The sequence below is a fragment of the Gambusia affinis genome, linkage group LG07, assembly GCF_019740435.1.
Source record: "Gambusia affinis linkage group LG07, SWU_Gaff_1.0, whole genome shotgun sequence".
Classification (NCBI taxonomy): domain Eukaryota; kingdom Metazoa; phylum Chordata; class Actinopteri; order Cyprinodontiformes; family Poeciliidae; genus Gambusia; species Gambusia affinis.
In genome coordinates, this window is record NC_057874.1 from 22,618,093 (window position 1) to 22,636,148 (window position 18,056).

At 35.1% G+C, this 18,056-nt stretch overlaps 1 protein-coding gene across 4 annotated transcripts in view; it reads left to right on the plus strand.

Moving 5' to 3' along the window:
- Nucleotides 1–18,056, plus strand: part of LOC122833988 (cadherin-22-like) — a 162,019-nt gene that overhangs the window by 81,325 nt on the left and 62,638 nt on the right. For all 4 annotated transcript variants that reach the window (XM_044122020.1, XM_044122022.1, XM_044122019.1 and 1 more), the window contains one exon: nt 12,108–12,402. In XM_044122020.1, the coding sequence (XP_043977955.1) occupies nt 12,108–12,402 (295 nt within the window). The remainder of the gene's footprint in view (nt 1–12,107; nt 12,403–18,056) is intronic.

Consider the following 18,056-nt stretch of genomic DNA (forward strand, 5'->3'; position numbering starts at 1 on the left):
ATTTTTTATAATCTGCCACTTTTCAGTCAGCAGACGATAGCAATGTTTTTTGAAACTTCTACATGTGTTCTATTCCTCTAAGCTTGTATTTTTTATTTTTTTAATTCTTATAGTTTTATAAGTCCATTCACAATTGTGCTGAGAGCTCAAAAAAACAAAAAACAACAAAAAAAAAAAACGCTCTGGGTCTCCCTTTCCTGAAGGTACTTCTTAACAAATTAGTCTTAGACAGTTATGACAATTCCAGGAATATGATTTTCCTGAGCAAAATGTCAAATGTATTTGTGATCACTAAATGGTACATTTGGAATGCAAGTAAAATCATTGATTAAATTATTTTCAATCAGTTTAGTTTGATGTCTACTGTACATTTGGGAATATTTGCCTTCTTTTTGCCTTCTCCCCATTCACATCCAATTTATCTGCTGCTTCTCAAATGAATCTCATGAGCTGATGAGACTGGACAGTGTGTGCGATTCAATTGCTTTATACAGGACGTGATGTGAAAAGAAGAAACATTAGGGCAGACAGAATGAGACTCAGCGATGAGTCACACACACATCAATCATGTGATCCCCTTGTTCCTAATGATTTAGACATGGCAGTTGACCAGCTAATATTACATCTGCATATATTGATCTCTCCATTCTTACAAATGAATGGGGATGTTCGCTGCAGCATGCAGGGCACGGTGTTACAAAATAATTATCCTTTGGTCATTACTTGTCTGCTGTTGTGATCTCTGATGCGTTCCTGCTGGCTGGACCAACAACATGGCCAACAGGCAGCACTGACAGAACAGAAGTGAGTGATACATAAGCAGAAGAATGTAGGAAGAGGAAAGACTGTGGATGTGAGACAGAAAGGCTCGAGCCTCGTGCACATACTTGTGATTCACTACAGACTTGTGTGCCAAGGAAGGCAACGATGCAAAACTGCTAGGGGCATCTTACGGGACTGTCACAGCAGGAGAATAGAGCTGATTTTATTAGTAAGATTATTATCGCACTTCATGTTACTGGAGCAGTGGCCACTGCCTTCACTGTTAATGGTCTGTATGAGTGTTAAGGTGATGGTCTGTAAATCACGCTCATTCATAGACATACACACTCTCACTGGCTCTCAGATTTTTTAAACACTATTCTAAATATTTAATAATGTTAAGCAGTGTGTTTTTAAGCAGGATAACAGCCGTAAGTGTTCCTTTTTGCATTTTCTTTAACCACACAATGTTTCCTTATCAAATTGTGCAGCCAAAATCTATTTTAGCCAGTAGTTGATGCAGTAGAAAAGACAATAGATTTTACATGGTAATATTACCCTAGGAGGAAAAAAAGACACCCACAATGACTTGCACTTTTAAAGCCTTAAAGATGCAAAAATAACTTGTTGAACTATACCAAAATACTTCCATAAATAGTTTGTTTCAGTTTGTGAATTTTAGTCTTGTAACATTTGTCATTTAAGTTGTTTGCCATTTTGGGTAATTTTGTATCTATTCTTAGGTCTTTTTGGAATTTCTGTACACCATTAGACAAATATAATAAACATAATTCAGAGGACCACTTGTGTTCAGGGTAGGAATGCCCAAATCAGAATTTTCTGACCCCTCTACCAAGCCAAGTCACTTTGTGTGGGCATTTGCATATACTTAGCACTAGTCTGAATCTTAAATAAAGTTGATAATACTGAACAATTCTAATGGTAAGATACATCTTTCAGATTTCTATATGTTTCCCTTATCGCCATCGATAAATGTTTCAGATAAACAAGCAAATTTTATGAGGTTGAGATTACCCAAGTAAATACAAAATAAAATGTTTTTGTTAATTGATTGTTTTATTATAATAATGGAAAAAAGTAAAACTAACTTCATCTTAAAAAAAAGTGCCTCTCTTGTTTGATAGTAGCTGCAAATCATTCATCACATTACCAATACCATATCGACTTTAAACGAAATGCTATTTTTCTGGGATGCTGTTATTTTTACCCATGGTGTAGCAAGATGCACAACTTCCCCTTTTGTTGTCATTTCACAGGTTTTGTTGTTGTAGCATTACAATATTTACACAAATTTTGATAAGTCTTCTCATTGTTTAGTCATGATGATCGTTTAGCTAAAGCCATGGAAGCTTGCAAAACTTTAGATTATGTTCTTTGTTCTTTTTAGTTCCCCTGGATGAGTCATTTGTGTGCTCTTGGAGTAATTTTGGAAAGACCGGATGCCCCTAAGAAGACTCAGCCCTGTTATATGTTTTCTCCTTTCATGTATAATGGCACATTATACATCTAAGGCTTTGTAGAAGTTCCGAAGCCTTAGAAATGACTTTGGAATTTGCTGTTTCTTAGATCCTGGCATGATGTGTTGATTTTTCAGATTTTTGGGACTACTTCATGTTGCTCCTACATATTCCATTTAAACAATTGCTTGTTTATATAGGAAGGCTGTAATAAGGCATTGATCTATATTAATATACTGATCAAATAATTGATAATCCAATTTCATTGATGCAAAATTTAAATATCAATGCATATTGTGAAGTTTAACCTACATCTTTATGTAATTTTGACTTTTATTTTTTTTGAGTGCTCCATGCCTGTAAGAGCTTAAAAAGAAAATGGTCAAATAAGATTTTAGTAGTTTCTTGTGAGTTGATATAAATTCAAGTGATTGTGTTAGAGAGTTATATGTTGTTACATTTTGTTGTTTGTGAATTACATTGAAGTAAAATCATTAAGTATCATACTTTGTGATGTTGGCAAACATTGTATGATCATCCAAACAAATCAATGTTGTGATAAAGTAGGTGGTTTACACCTCTGCATAGGTCCAACCAAACCCAGATCTGGATGTTACTAGGGAAATGGTCCCAGTAGTTTACAATGCTAAGTTAAAAACGTTTCTCTATGGTTCTGACAACATGTCACCTAAAACAGATGCTATCTGACTGTTCAGATATAGACACAATGTTCAAAGAGCCAATGTTTTGCAGCTCCTCACTGCTTTTACACTGATTGGTTTTAGTCACCAGCATGTTTGCTCTCTGTTTTAATATAATCTGTTGAAGATGGGTTCATAGCATATTTTAACACAGTTCCAGTTCCTGTTTGAAATTTCCACTTATAGGATTTAAATTGTGTAGCTCTTTGGTAAACTTCGGTTGATTTTGCATTTGCTAAAAAAAAAATTATTTGACATTGTCAGTTAATCAAGTGTGGACAAAATAAATGGAAAAAGTTGTTTCTCTGCTTCATAAATTTAACTCTTATCAGTGAACTTCATAAAATTTTAAAACAGCTGGATTATTACTCTTCCCTCACAGAGGGTTGTCTGGGGAAACTGAACATAGTACAAAGAGCAGGTAATGTGACACAGACAGACCAGAGGATGCAGTAACAATTATCCGCTTGATGTGAAAATGTGGGTAAAAAATGTCTAGATTGTAAGAAGAAAATCCAAATTAATTTGGTCAACAAAATAATCTGCATAGTAAAAACATAGCTTTGCCTGCTATGCACAAAAAATATGTTGTGATTGCCAAAGTTTAGCCTTGCAAAATGCAAAATCAGCATGGCTCGAATGACTCTTGCTTGACAAGAGTCGAGCAAAAGTCCTGTAACCTGTATTCCTGTACAGGTTACAGGAGTTAGGTCACATCAAAGACCCAAATGACAATTCTTTAAAAAATTGTAATACAGTATTTTGGATCAGACTGAGGAATCCTAATGCAATTTATGAAAGAATCAATAGTGCAGTATGATTGAAACTATGATAAACAGTTGATCAGGTATGAGTTTTTAATAAAAAAATAACTAAGTGGTTGTTACAATACAATTTTCATGTATGTAAGAGGTTGAATAAAACTATTACATATATTTGTTTGCAGATAGAAGTGCTAAAGACCATAGATAGTCTTAAATAGTTGACCCATTCCACTTCTCTTGTGGCTTTTTCTTCTATTTAGATAAAAGCTGTGAAAGATTAAACTATTCTTTGCCTGTATCTGTGCAAGATGGGCAGTATAAGGTAGACCCCTATTTTCTTTTATGTTCCTGCAACAAAAAGCAGCATAGTTCAAGCTTTTTGTGCACAGTTTCAAAAGGCCTTTATATCCTTCCAGCACTCTGATGTTGATGCATGTATCTGGCATGGATTTCCTTATTTTGTCTAAGCAGGAACAGAGTAAGGCAGCCTCTGCAATCAATGTTCAAGTTTCCTTTGTGTTCCATTGTCAATATCTGAGCCAGCTGAAACAGGTGGAATCATATCTTATACGGACTGAAAATTCTACTTATTTCTGAATATAATAATAATAATAATAATAATAATAATAATAATAATAATATATGGGGTATCACTTTTATGGGTACAGTCCTATTTTTGTTGTATAAAATGAAAGAGTGTTTTAAATTTCTCACAGCCACATGTAATAAAAATAAAGAGTATGTGACAAGAAAAAAGACTCTTAAGTGTTCCACATTTAATTGGTATTGTACAATGTTTTATAATAATTATTATTTTAAAAAAAATCAATCAGAAGCTCATTTCTTAGCATTCAAGGTCATTTTCCAAAGAATTTTAAAACAACAAAAATGCCTAAGTCACCTAAGTAGACTCAGGTGTAAAGTAGACTCAGGTGTATCAGGATCGCTTTGGAAACTAATTATGTCATAAAAAGACAGAATTGAGTCCATTTTCAACTATTTATAACTGCTATTATGTCAGATCTTCTGTTTGAGCTTTTTACATCATGCTATAATTCAAGAATACCAAGTCTCTCTTCCGTCAAACTATATTTCTACAAATTCCACCATATAAAATACAATTATGTTTGTGTTTAGACACCTTTGTTAGAATAGATTTAAAAATATAGTGATACAATAAATAATTTAAATCATTCTCTCCTTACTGTCCTCTGAATTATTAACATACATCTTTTATTAGTTGATGAAGCACAGAGAGGAGTAATAATAAATTTAAAAAATCTATTTTCACCTGTTTAGCAGGTTAGCCCAGTGGAGTTAGATATGGTAGCCACATCGGTCAAGTCAGTTGGTGTACCTGGGGCTTTCTGAGGCTTGCTAGACGTTTGCTTGGATTTGAAGTGGAGTTTTTTGCTGGTGATACATTTTCTTCCCACGCAGACATACAGTGGACACTAATGTTTTTGTCACTGAGTCACACAAATTTCAGTACTTCCAAGCATTAAGCGCTGCGTAGTCCTGCTGCATTCTCCCACACTCCATGTTATCTGCTGTTGATCTACACTCCTGTCTGTTACCACTGAAGTTGCACGCCCATATTGAGTGATTGCTATGAGATGCTCACAAGGTAACAGCAATTTAATAATTTTTTTGCAATAATAAACCCTTTCTTCAAAATTAATTAGATTAAAGTAAGGCATTACTTCTTTGTGCACATCGCTGAAAATACATATGATCATCTAATGTCAGTTCAGGTGGGAGGCCCTCATATTGGGAAATTTTAATATAATATGACTCAAGTTTCTCATGTGAGGTTGGGCTGTGGTGGCGTAGGGGAGGGCGCAACTCACGTTTGGAGGCCTTGAGTCCTTGATGTGGCCATCACGGGTTCGATTCCCGGACCCGTCGACATTTACCGCATGTCTCCCCCCCTTTCCTGTCAGCCTACTTTCAAATAAGGGACACTAGAGCCCACAAAAGACCTGTTATTGCCAAACTATGTGTCACAACCTGAACTGGAAATACATCATCTTGAATATTTCATCACATTTACATTACTGCAATACAGTATCCACATGTTTTCTTCATAAGGCCTCTAACAAAATCCTCATTGTTTTCACAAGTGACTCCAATCTTGTTGTAACTCAGCTTTTGGTTTATTTCAAATGGCACTTCAAAATTTATTTTTTCATTTTTTTACTGATTTGGGGAGCTCTTCACTGTAGATGATAGTTTATTTCAGAGAATTTGTGCACCTATTTGTCCCTAGCAGATCCCTGAGGTCATGTGATCAGGGCTTGCCGATGATGCTCCATTACAAGTTGAAAACAGAAGAACAAAAAATCCTTTCTTGTGACCCCAGACTCTGAAACTCTCATTTTCTGTGAATGAGATCACAGTGAACTTTGGAGATTATTTTAAAGTAAGAAAAAACAAATTTTTATAACAGCTTCTTAATTTTTCTTGTTTTTATGCATTGCTGTCTTTTCGGCTTCAATTAATTTATTGTAAAGCACTTCTTTATCTTGAATGGTACTACGGAAGTAAAGCTTTGCTTGCTTATGTACCCACTTGACATTTATTTTTAAATCAGATTGTGGACTGAATCAACTTTGAGCTTAAGTCCATCAGAGTAACACAGAGACACAAGGAACACCCAAACACACTCATCCCTAAGGAAAATTTAGAGAGAGACTAATAAACCTAAATGCACCTGAAAACAACCTCAAAAAGGGATAACCTGAGAAACAACTGAGGAATATTTTATTGATTTGAAACAAAAAACATTACCTGTTTGCTTCACTCATTTCAAACACAGTGTTGCTTTGTCATGTTACTGGTTTCCATCTCTAACCTACTTTTTATATCCAATATGATTTTCAGTTACCCTGATCTTCCCAGCAATTCATTTATATTTTTTCAACTGTCTTCATTTTCTTTCCTTCCCACTGCTGTGTCAGTCATTTATTTTCTACTCTCATCTTGAGCTTAATCTCTGTCTCATGTTGTATGTACTTTTCCTTTTCATAGCTGTCTCCTACTAGGCCCATATCTGATACAGTCACCTTGTTACCACTTTAAAGCTGTTAAGATCAGAGAGCTTGACAAGCTGCGGTGAAATGTGGCAGGCCTGCTAGTGATTACACAGACTTAAATATAAGACAGCCAATTTGCTCCCAATTTGAAACCCTCAATAAACTAAAGATTCAGTGCATTCCCTTTGCAAATGTAAAACCCTGCTCCACAAATGCATTGCTAGTCTACTTTACTCGTTTTGGCAGTAGAATTTTATTGTAATCTAATGTTTTTGACCTAACAAATAAACATCAACTTCTGCAAAAAAAAAATAAAAAATGCTGAGACTGGAAATCCTCAGCATTTCCAGTCTCAGTTTTTATGACCCAAAAGCGATTGTGTTAGGCTATCAACAACCTTGGTCTCCCCTGAGGGGCTTAGAGCCTTTCACACGATTGCTTGGTTGGTTACACATGATTTAATTTATTTTAACACTGCCAATAAATTTAAATGGGGATCATAATTTTTTGACCCCCTCAAAAAATGTTTATTGTATGAGTATAAAGAATCGAATGATATTTATAAGTTGAAGTTACATGATTGTTTTAGAGAGCAAAAACTGACAGCAAAAAGGGCTTCCAGGACAACATTTGTTGGGGCAAAGCTGACACTGAACTTACACTACTCTTTGAATAGCAGGTTCAGTAGTGCATGTTAAATGTTGATCAGTGTGTTTAGATACTAGTGCAACTTTTTTCTTTGCATAATAAGGTCTGGAGTAATAAAAAGTGAACCCCAGCTGTGAGGCAGCCTTCTTATTCTGCTCAGTTTTTTTTGACACACTTATTTTCATACTGTTACTTCAGAGGATTTCCACTGGGAGGTTACATGTATTATCTATCAAAAAACCCAAAAAAAAAAACAACCTTCAAAACATTTTAGTGACAGGTCAAAAAAAAAAACTTTGTATAAAAGTCTGTATAGATTCCTCCTGATATCTGCAGCCCTTTATCTCTTTTTAAAAGTGTGTTGGTTATTTTTTATTCAGCTCTAATTAAAAAAGGTTGGAAAGGCACCTCATCAAACATTATGCCAGAAACAAGTTTATCATTTCCTACTGCTCAGAAGCTTATATGTCCCCAAATAACTCTACAGCTGGACTCCAAGATGTTTGTTGTTTATGTTGTAAATTGTGAGCTAAGGCCCACTGCAGTGATTTGGTGCAATGGACAATGCTCCTACATACACAATCCTTCAGTTATGCAAACTGATATTGTTGTTAGGTGGCTATGAAGAGGATACCTGTAATTTTCTGAAGTGTTTCAGATGACAGCAGGGGATGTAATGTTAAACATTTTGGAGAAACAAAATGACATAATCATTACAATGGTACCTATTGGCTTCAAATGACTGTGTTCACTGAATCCTAAAAGTTATTGCAAGTTTAACACCAATGACAATGGGTCTTATAAAGAGCTCACCATCTGCTCATTTATTTGTGGCAACTCCAGTATCTCCAAGCATATGCTTTAAATTCACTGAGGAAAGACAAATTAGGTGGATTACATTGGTATTGTAGCAAATTAGAGTAGCCTTCCCACCTTGGGAGTATTCTCTGCACTATGGTTGGTGCAATTTTGTAGAATTACACAAATCTATTCTGTGCAGGACACTCAAGCGCCGACTTAATCTGGACCTGTAGCCCTTTGTTTCAGATAAGTCCAGTGGCCCTACACACATTTGCTGAAGACAAGCAAGCTAGAGAGGAAGAAAGAGTGTCTCTTTTTAGTCTCAGTGTTTGAGTGGAAATGTGGGATCCTAATAAGATGGAAGAAACGGTTAGATCAAGTTAGGGTGGGAGGTCTGTGTTGCTGAAGTGAATGAAACAGAATACAACAACATCCTAAACCGACTCTGTTGGAAAACAAAGCTTAAATGCTTCTTTCAAGGATTCAAGCAGTATAATCACACTTCTCGCTGTGTTCTATTCAACCTGTACTACATGAATGTCGGTTAAAGCATTTTGTAAAATCAGTGAAGAGTTTACTTTGCACCCTTTTTACCTTCAAATGTTGAATATATTTGACATTTGAAGCAAAATTGCTTAAGAAGGAAATGGCCAGGCTAATCTGAAGCTAAAACACAAAGTATGTCATTTGTTTTATTGATGGTCAGTGAGGGAAAAACAATTTAACTTTATGTAAAATATTGGAACTAAACATATGTTTACACTCGTGCTTTGATAAGGAAAACTTGATATTTTAAAAATTTTTCTCTGTTTAACTATTTATGTCATTTTTGCACCCCAGGTTATGTTTTTGCAGTGCAAGGGACTTGCACTCTCATTCTGACCTTTGGTACTCAAAGTACACTTTAGCCAAGTTAACTTTTTTTCAGTTTCCCAGCTTGAATCACACCAAGGAGGATACACTGACAGAAAGATGGGTATAGAAAGCCTGAGGGTGGAAATTAATCCAGGAGAAAGGAAAACCCGCAATGTTTCTATCTGTGTGTAGGGGTTTGTGAATGAGCAAGCACAGTAGGTTATGTGTATGTGTGACTTGGAGCACATGTGTATGTGTAGGTAAAATGATGTTTCCATAGTTCTAGTACTTGTGCAAGTGGATCAACATTTAATGAGAACATATCCCAAATGCACACACATTTCTACATAATCTAATTTAGAAAAACAAAGGCTGAGTAAGAGTTAGTGTCCGGAAGGAAAAAAAAGCCCTGTGATGAAGGAGTAAGCTCACTTTTATTGGATATCTCTCAGAGTCTGGACCAATGAAACTGTTTTATTATCCTAACTGAAATATTGATACCTCAAAGTACCCAGCAGTATATTTTTCCCCAGCTGTTTCTGTATTTCTCTTCCAGATGATTCACAATGGTGAGAGAGGGCAAAAACAGACAAACAAAAGAATGTGGGAGAAAATGGATGAGGGAGGCAATATCAGGGAACAGGCATGCGTTATTTTGCAGTTTTACGACAAATACTAAATGAAAATCCCTGCAAGGGTATTAGAGGTCTGTATTTAATTAAGTCTTTGTAAAATATTAACCAGGAGGACAGGGCAATTTCCCTTCTCCCATGGTTTCCTCAGTGGATTGAACTATAGTTACATTGCGAAGACAGCTTTGAATTATGATTGCAGATGGAAGGTGAATGAGAGTGAGAAAAAAGCATGGGATGAGGGACTAATGCTCCTCTTACCACTACGTCTGGAATGTCTTCAAATCACAAGGAGGAACAACGCTTTGATTTATTAGAGGTCGGTTAGGTTCACTTTTCAGCCCTAGCACCTCTCTGTCTCTTCTTTTTGCAATCTTTGAGCAGACTTTGATTTCCTAATTTGAGAGTCACATCCTGTGAAGGGTGCATTGTATAAGAGAGGTGTAAATTTGAATTAATATAGAGTCTTCATCAAGTACAATGATAACAGTTTGTAAAAAGAAGGGGAAGCAGACCTAAATATACATTTTCATATTTAGGTAGGTCTTGATGAAAGACCAACTGCATTCTAATTTCCTTTAGCCTCATTTCATTACTAAATGTAATTTGTTTGGCAAACAATCTAACAGTCTGCCTGGAGTTTGCAACCAGACAGGCCACAAGCTAATCAAAAAAGCTACTTGCAAAAATATTTTAGGAGTTGTAATTGTAAACTTTACAGCAACTAATCCTCAAAGAAAAAAAACCAAAAAACTTTAATTTCCATTCTTGCGGATTTATCTGCACCAAAAATATGATGTTAATATATGGAAGAGTTTAACACATTTTAAAAACAGATCCAGGTGGAAATATAAAATTGACCAAACCTTTGCAGTAGCTGTACCAACATTTAAGTTTACCATTTTATATATTAACTACCAATACCACACAGATAATCAAATTAGAGCTTTGTATTCTTATTCAATTTTTCATATATTTATATTTTTTCTCACTTGTTTTACATGCATGGGTTTGTAGGTGCACAGTTGTTCTTAATGCTCTTTCTCCAGCCTTGGTCCACACTTTATGAAACTTATGCAGATTTTTGAACGGATCACCTTGACCATCTACTCCAGGCTGCAGCTAAACTATATGTCAATGCAGAGTTTTATGCTTTTCCCTAGACTTATTGTTTATATGATTTACTCAGATTATTGAAATTTTCTGAGATACTCAATATGCATTTTCATTATGTTGAAGTCATACTCATTAAAAATAAATGCTTGAAATATTTAACTGTATGTTTGATGAATCTATTGTATGAGCTTAGTTTTATGAAATGAGTGAACATTTATTATTTATTTTTTCATGATATATTTTTTTAACTATACTGAGATATAATTTTGCTTATATGACATGTTTTAGCACTACTTTTCACCACAAGAGCATAAGAGAGATTTATAGAGCACACACCATCTTATAATCAAACAGCATTTGACTGTTACATAGATGTCTTAAATCAAACAGTTGATAGGTTATGTTAGATACCTTCAGATTAAAATGTTCTCTTCAGTGAGTCTGCATAACTTAAATATGCCGCAGTTCAGCCAAATAAATTCACCTAGCTCTATATTCCAGAGATCTTCATTAATCCATGTACACTCTATGTTTTTACTGTCACTGCCTTAGTGATCTAATATGTGGGTGCTTGTCAGTTTGCTATTTCGTGTTTCCATTTTTCTTATCAGTGATACATCAATTCATAAGTACCATGTAGACATTTTGTACCAGCATTGACAACTAATAAATCAAAGTAATATCATCAACTTAGAGGTTACTGTTATTTGATTTCTATAAATAGTGTATCAACTGGAGGTTAGTCAGAGTACTAATTTTGTTGTTGTTCAGAGGTCACATTCTGGCCACAGGTTCCAACAGGAATCAGAATTACAATCGATTAAAATATGATGTAACAAATATTCAGGAAATAAGATTATAGTCAAGTTGTAAATGATACAGTACTCAACTACAGAAAAAAAAAACTCATCTGAAGTAGTAAATGATGGGTTCTTAGACAGAAGCAAGATGGTGTGAAATAACAATATGTGTACATGAAATAAAATTTTTAAAAAGGACAAATTAATTTATGGGTAGATGAATTATGATCAGATCATGAGTAAATGTGTTGGTTAGCAGCAAACACAATCCAACAAAAGAAAAAAAAAACATCAATACACTTTGTAACAGCAAACAGAACCACCATGATATCCTGAGTCTGCTCTATCTGATGTTGTGTTTTAGTTTTTATGCTGTCCTATCTCTGGTTATTTATTTAAAAAAGTAAATAACTAAACTACTTTGAAATTGTGGTGTTGCAGTGAAACAAACTCTGTAGGGTTTCTCCTGTTTTGAGCCTTAATTTGCATTGCATTACATCTGTATCCAATTTCAGATCCATACAGACTCAGATGAAGGTGAGGGCAATATCAAGTACACCATCTCAGGAGAGGGGGCAGGCTCTATCTTCATCATCGACGAGCTTACAGGGGACATACATGCTACAGAGAGACTGGACCGAGAGGAGAAGGCTTTTTACACGCTTCGAGCTCAGGCCAGAGACCGTCTCACCAATGCTCCTCTAGAACCGGAGTCTGAGTTTGTCATCAAGGTCCAGGACATCAATGACAGTGAGCCCCAATTCTTGGAAGGCCCATACATCGGCAGTGTGGCAGAACTGTCACCCATAGGTAAGCTACACGTCTTGCTGCGCACCCAGGCAAGTGTCCTCTGAATAAGATATTTGAGGCTTTGAACACGGAATGGCTTCAAGCTGTCTGTGGTATGTAGAGATTTTGGTTATATAACTTCTATTTAAACTCTGTATTAGAGGTGTGTATACTGCAATGCTACTTCCTTTGATCAAAGAAAGCCTGAAAGGTCTCCAGATGACACAGTTCCTCCTACAATATAATTGAACATCAAAGGAGAGGACATGTTAGAAAGTAGAATTGAATTTAAGTAAACTGTGCAAAGTGATATACAGCTTTAATCTGTTGGCAAGAATGAAACTGAAAATTAGTGTAACAGAGCTGGTAAGTAAAAGAGGCAAAGACAAAAATCCTGATGAGATTTGTGGTTTGTTCTGACAAAAGAATTGTTTTTTAGGAAATTGATGTTGAGCAAGAGGGTTCAGGGGAGGTACATAAAGTACAAGAGAGGTGCTGGAGAAAAGCAGATGATTGTGACAGTAAACCCCACTGCTAAAGCTTTTAACGGTGACACAATACTGCTAATCCTGACAAATGTGTTTTTATTGTTACCAACCTTATTAGCAGAACCCCATGGCTGCCTAAAATTCTCAGTGGGATGGAAAAGAAAGGTGAAAGTAGGGTGTATGAGGCTTCATTAGCATGGCATTAATGTCAAATGCAGCTGATGTTTAATAAACAAAATTCTATTTGGCTGCCAAGCGATATCACAAAACCATGTGTGATCAGCATGTTGTGCTCGACACTGCGTGTGTGTGTGTCTGTGTTTATTCACATGCAGTAAAGGTTCGGTAAACAGGGGGCACTTTTTTGTTTGAATGACTGCAGGAGTGCTGCAAAATGGAATGAGTCTTACCCCATTCAAGCCTGATTGGAATTAATTCCTGCTTCCTCAGCATGATACAAACCATGGGCATTTTCTGCCTATAGTGTGCTCTAAAACTGAATGGGGTGGAAGAGTGAGTATGTGTTACCATGAGTGAGAGAGAGAGGCAATAAGATAGGCCAAGTAAAAGGTAAGAAAAAAATGTGAAATAAAAATAAAAGTAAGAAAGAGAGTTCTGGAAACTATGCAGCCCACTTTAAGCCGACAAAAGCAGGGCTGAAAAAGAAACATGGACTAACAGAGGCTTTGCTTAGTTAATAGCAGTTAATGCACTTTTAATTGCCATGACCCTACCACCTTTTTTGACCCTGTCTCGCTTCAGTGAAATTACGCACTAAATAGGTGTGCAGTTCATGTTTTAAACATGATTGTGCTGTATTCACCTAATGAGACAACATTAAGTGCTTAGTCAAGCATTCTTCTGTCCTGCCCATCTTTGCTTCAGTTCTGCATTACTGCTTTTTTTTTTTGACATGTCTGGCTAGACAAGGTTTACTACCCCTTCTCTTAGTACTTGTGGAGAGGTAAATTATCATGGTGGACCAAATGCTTAAAAAGGGAGACCAGACAGTGTGCTTCCACTATTGAGGGATGACATTTTCCAGCTCTGTGGAAGTCTGGGGTATTGAAGAGGAGCCTCTGACTGACTACCAAATGTTGTATTTAGGAGGACCAGTATAGAATTTTGCCATACTGCTAGTTGTGAAATAGTGATACTTTTCCTCACAAAAGACAATTCAAAACCCATGAGCAGTGTCGCTGTGCCTGCAGTAAGGATTGGTAGTGTTGATGAATATGAGTGCAATCCTTCTGATTTCTATACTGATTCAGGTAACATTGTGGAAAAACGATGTAGTCTTTTAAAATAAAAGACCCCAAAACAGCAGTTTAGACCAGTTTGATAATATTCAGTCTGTAATGTTATTCTGTTTTCCAAAAACAAAGTGGGCTAATATTTCTTTTGAAAACAGTGAATGTCTTGTTGACGTAACAGTAAACTGTGAACATGGTTTTGCCTCCATAAAGGAAAATATGCATTCTTAAGGTGTAATGGTTTTATTGTGATTTATTAATAAGCTTACTTAAAGTTAGCGAATGTCTTAGCATCATCCACAATTTCTTTATAATTCATTCCGGTTGCCAATGTTTTTGTAGTTTGTTTTGTGCGTTTGCAGATAATTTTTGACTTTGTGAAATGAGGAGGGTGTAAAAGCTTAGTAAAATGTTGTGTATTCATAATTTTGTTCTTTTCTTGCATGAACCCAGGATATGCTTGAAACCTCGTTGGAATCAGCAGTTTTTTATAATGTAATTTTCAACACGGCTCCTGTGATGTGAAGCAGGGTTGCATTTTATGCTGTGATTTGAAGCTGGTTGCGAGCATTAGCCACACCAGGGATTTGCACACTATGCTGTTTTACTGCCAACTGTATAGGCAAATTGTCTTGAAACACACAAGGCTGTAATAGTAGGAAAGTAATCAGCAGTCAGCTGCCTAGGGCATATTCATCTTTACTTATCACTCCTGTCATGTCTTCCTATGCCATTCTTAGTCATGGCGTCAAAGCCCTCAATTCTGTCTGTCCCTTTTCACACAGGCTTTCTGTCTCTTTGACTATCTGCCTGTTCAGCATTTTTACATAAATAACAATTGTGTGCATTATGTTTTCACTCTGCGTTACAGGAATAGAGTAAGTAATGTACAGCAATGTTATCCACATGAGATGAGATTACCTGGTTAAAACTTAAATCTGCAATACAGACTTTGGCCAGTTTCCTTTCACCCTTAACCCCTCATTATTAGCCCAGCAAAGTCACATTAGGAGGTTAGCATTCTGGTTATTTGGGTGAGTTAGGAGTAGTGTCAAGGGGAATGCCTTCATTGACCTAAAAGAAAGTAGAATATTCTTGAAAAGAAAAAAAATCCGGGTTGCTAAGAATTTTTTATTTTTTTTTTTGCTTTGGTTCATTTTTATTTAATTTATTAACATATTTTTAAATGTTTAATGACCCTCACAATCACTGTAATGTGTAGATGGAGGTGTTTTGGTGATTTACAGTAAGATTTGTTATTTGGAAGAAGTGACATTTCTCAGTTTGATATGTTTTTATTTCTCAACAAGCAACTAAGATCCAGTTTGATTTACTCTGAAGTATAAAGTGTTGTATATTTTTGCTATTCATTAATTCAACAACCAGAAAAAAATTGTATGCTGATTACTGCTGCAGGATAAATGAGTGCTTACAATTAATTAGTGGAATCCAACAAAGTATGAGTTTAAAAGCACTGTTCAATTCTTCAGTGAATTATTGTAACCACTACCTGAATGAAGGACCAAAAAATGGGAGATCTTTCTTTAATTTAAGAAATCTACTGTTGTGTCAAATATGTGATCTAAATTTACTCCTAATGGTGCTTTTGACCTAACATGTTAGCACTTTGTTACATTTATATTTGTGTTATATATTTAAAGATCACAGTTGAATCATATTACAATATCAAAATATATCCATTGCTGACTATTTTAAATGATGGTTGCTTATTTACTACATAATGGTTTTATTTCTACCTCTGTTCAATTCTTATTTAATTTCAAATTATGGATCCATCTTTAATGCAAATCATCCACAATGTTAAAAGTTAATGTTGCCTCATTTTCATTTATGAGATAATGGTAAGAGTACAGGTCTGTCCATTTAAACACCCATTCTTCTATTATGAATAAGATCCAATCTATCTTTGGCAAAAAGCCCTGAGCCATCTCTTTGGACCTAACTGCATTATGAAGGCTACTTTATGCCAAATACTTGGAGAAGATGCAAAATTAAAAAGTTCCATAACTTTTAATGTTAGAATGATTTCTGTTTACTGTGAGCAATATACAGTTGATATAAGTATGACTTATTGTACAGTTACCCTTATGCAGAAAGATTCAAAACTACTGCACTTAACAACATCATGATATCTTAAAACATATATGCAAAATAGATTTTATGGAAAATTGCTACCAGTTACTTCAGTGAAACTACATTGAAACATCTGCTAAATGTCAATTTGATTCCAAAAATCTAAATGTTGGTTTCACAAAAAAAACAAGCATCTCCAAGGTTTTATGTACCATTTCTAAACACTACCTTTAAAGGAAAAAGAGAAAATAAAAAATAAAAATAATAAAAAAGACTTTTTCAATAGATTAAAATACTTATATTTGCAAGTTTTTTTGCTCTGACATTCTAAAAAAAAATACATAGAGTGGATACAGAAAGTCAAAACATTCCTTTTTAAAATGCCAGGTTTATCTAAGATAAACATTTTCAAAATTTTCCCATGTTTAATTTGTCATCTGTGAAAATCAACTGAAATACAAGTTTCAGTATTTCATACAGCTGTCACAAATTATAAGCATTTTGATTATTCTTTTAAAAAAAGTTCAGCAGTCTAAATGAATATTCTTGACAATTTTAGCTACAACAATAGCATGCATAGAGTTCAATCTTCCTGCAGTCTTAAGAGATGGGGTCATTTGAACCTCACAAGTTTTTTGTTTTTTTTTCTGTACATGTGCTTTTCTGCCTGACAGTGATAATTGCTGCGCACCTCATGAGCATCATGCTAAGACTATGGAGGGATCAAAGGCACTCATGACGATCAAAGTGTACACAGGTATCAATAAAGAAAAGGGTAATAAAAATTCACAGCCAATATCATGTCACAGTAAATGCAGCGATTCGTATTTTAAAAGAATATGAAAACAAACTTTACCAAAACTAAAGACTGTTAAAGACAAGATTCACACTGGACATGAAGACTACAAGGAACATGGAAGTAACGCAGGGATTCTTAGTTCGTACTGGTTGAGTTTTGCATGTAGTCATAGTTTCCTGTACTCTCTTTTTGTCTGGACTAAGGAGTATGGCTGAACAATATAATTTATTTATTCCAAAGAAAACTTGTAGCCCTGGCTTAAAGTTGGATTTAGCACAAGAACAACACAACATATTATGAAAGAAACAACATGGCAGCATTGATCTCTTGGGTTACTTTCTTAAGATAGATAAACTATACGCAATTATTTTTGGAAAGGTGGAGAAAAAAAAAAACATGAAACAGTCCCGTTTTTCAGTTTTGACCCAAAAACTTGAGACTTCTGCTTAAAAACGAAGAAAAGCAAAGATAAAGAGGTTTTTTTTTTTTTATCACCACAGTGAAGTAATTGATTGAGAGACTCCTGAACTAAATTTTATTTGTCCATTTTTTTTTTGTTTTAAATGATTTACATATTTTAAACATATATCAAGAAAATTTTTGTGCATTTATTTATCTTTTATATGATGCTTAGATGTGAATGCAGAGTAGTTCACACTTAATGAGATGTTGAACTAAGGTTTGTGCTTCTCAATGCTTTCTCATTAATATTGAATTTGATCTACCTTTTTTCTCCTTTGGTTTGCCATCTTTAGTAAGACTTAATTATTCATGCAACTTTGAGCTAGGCTTTAAAATAAAACGATAAAAAAAAAAAAAACAGTGGGTAAAGTAAACTGTATGCTGTGGGTCTGATCATCACAAAAGTTGCATTAGGCAGTGAAATAATTGAGTTTTTAGTTCTGGCACATATAGTAGTGCAGATACATTATTGGCAGTGGCACCCTAAAGCAAAAGCTTATATGCTCCTCACGGCCTGCTAATATTGAAGTAATAAAGACAGGCCTTTTCCAATTTAAAATCACTATTACGCTGTGTTAC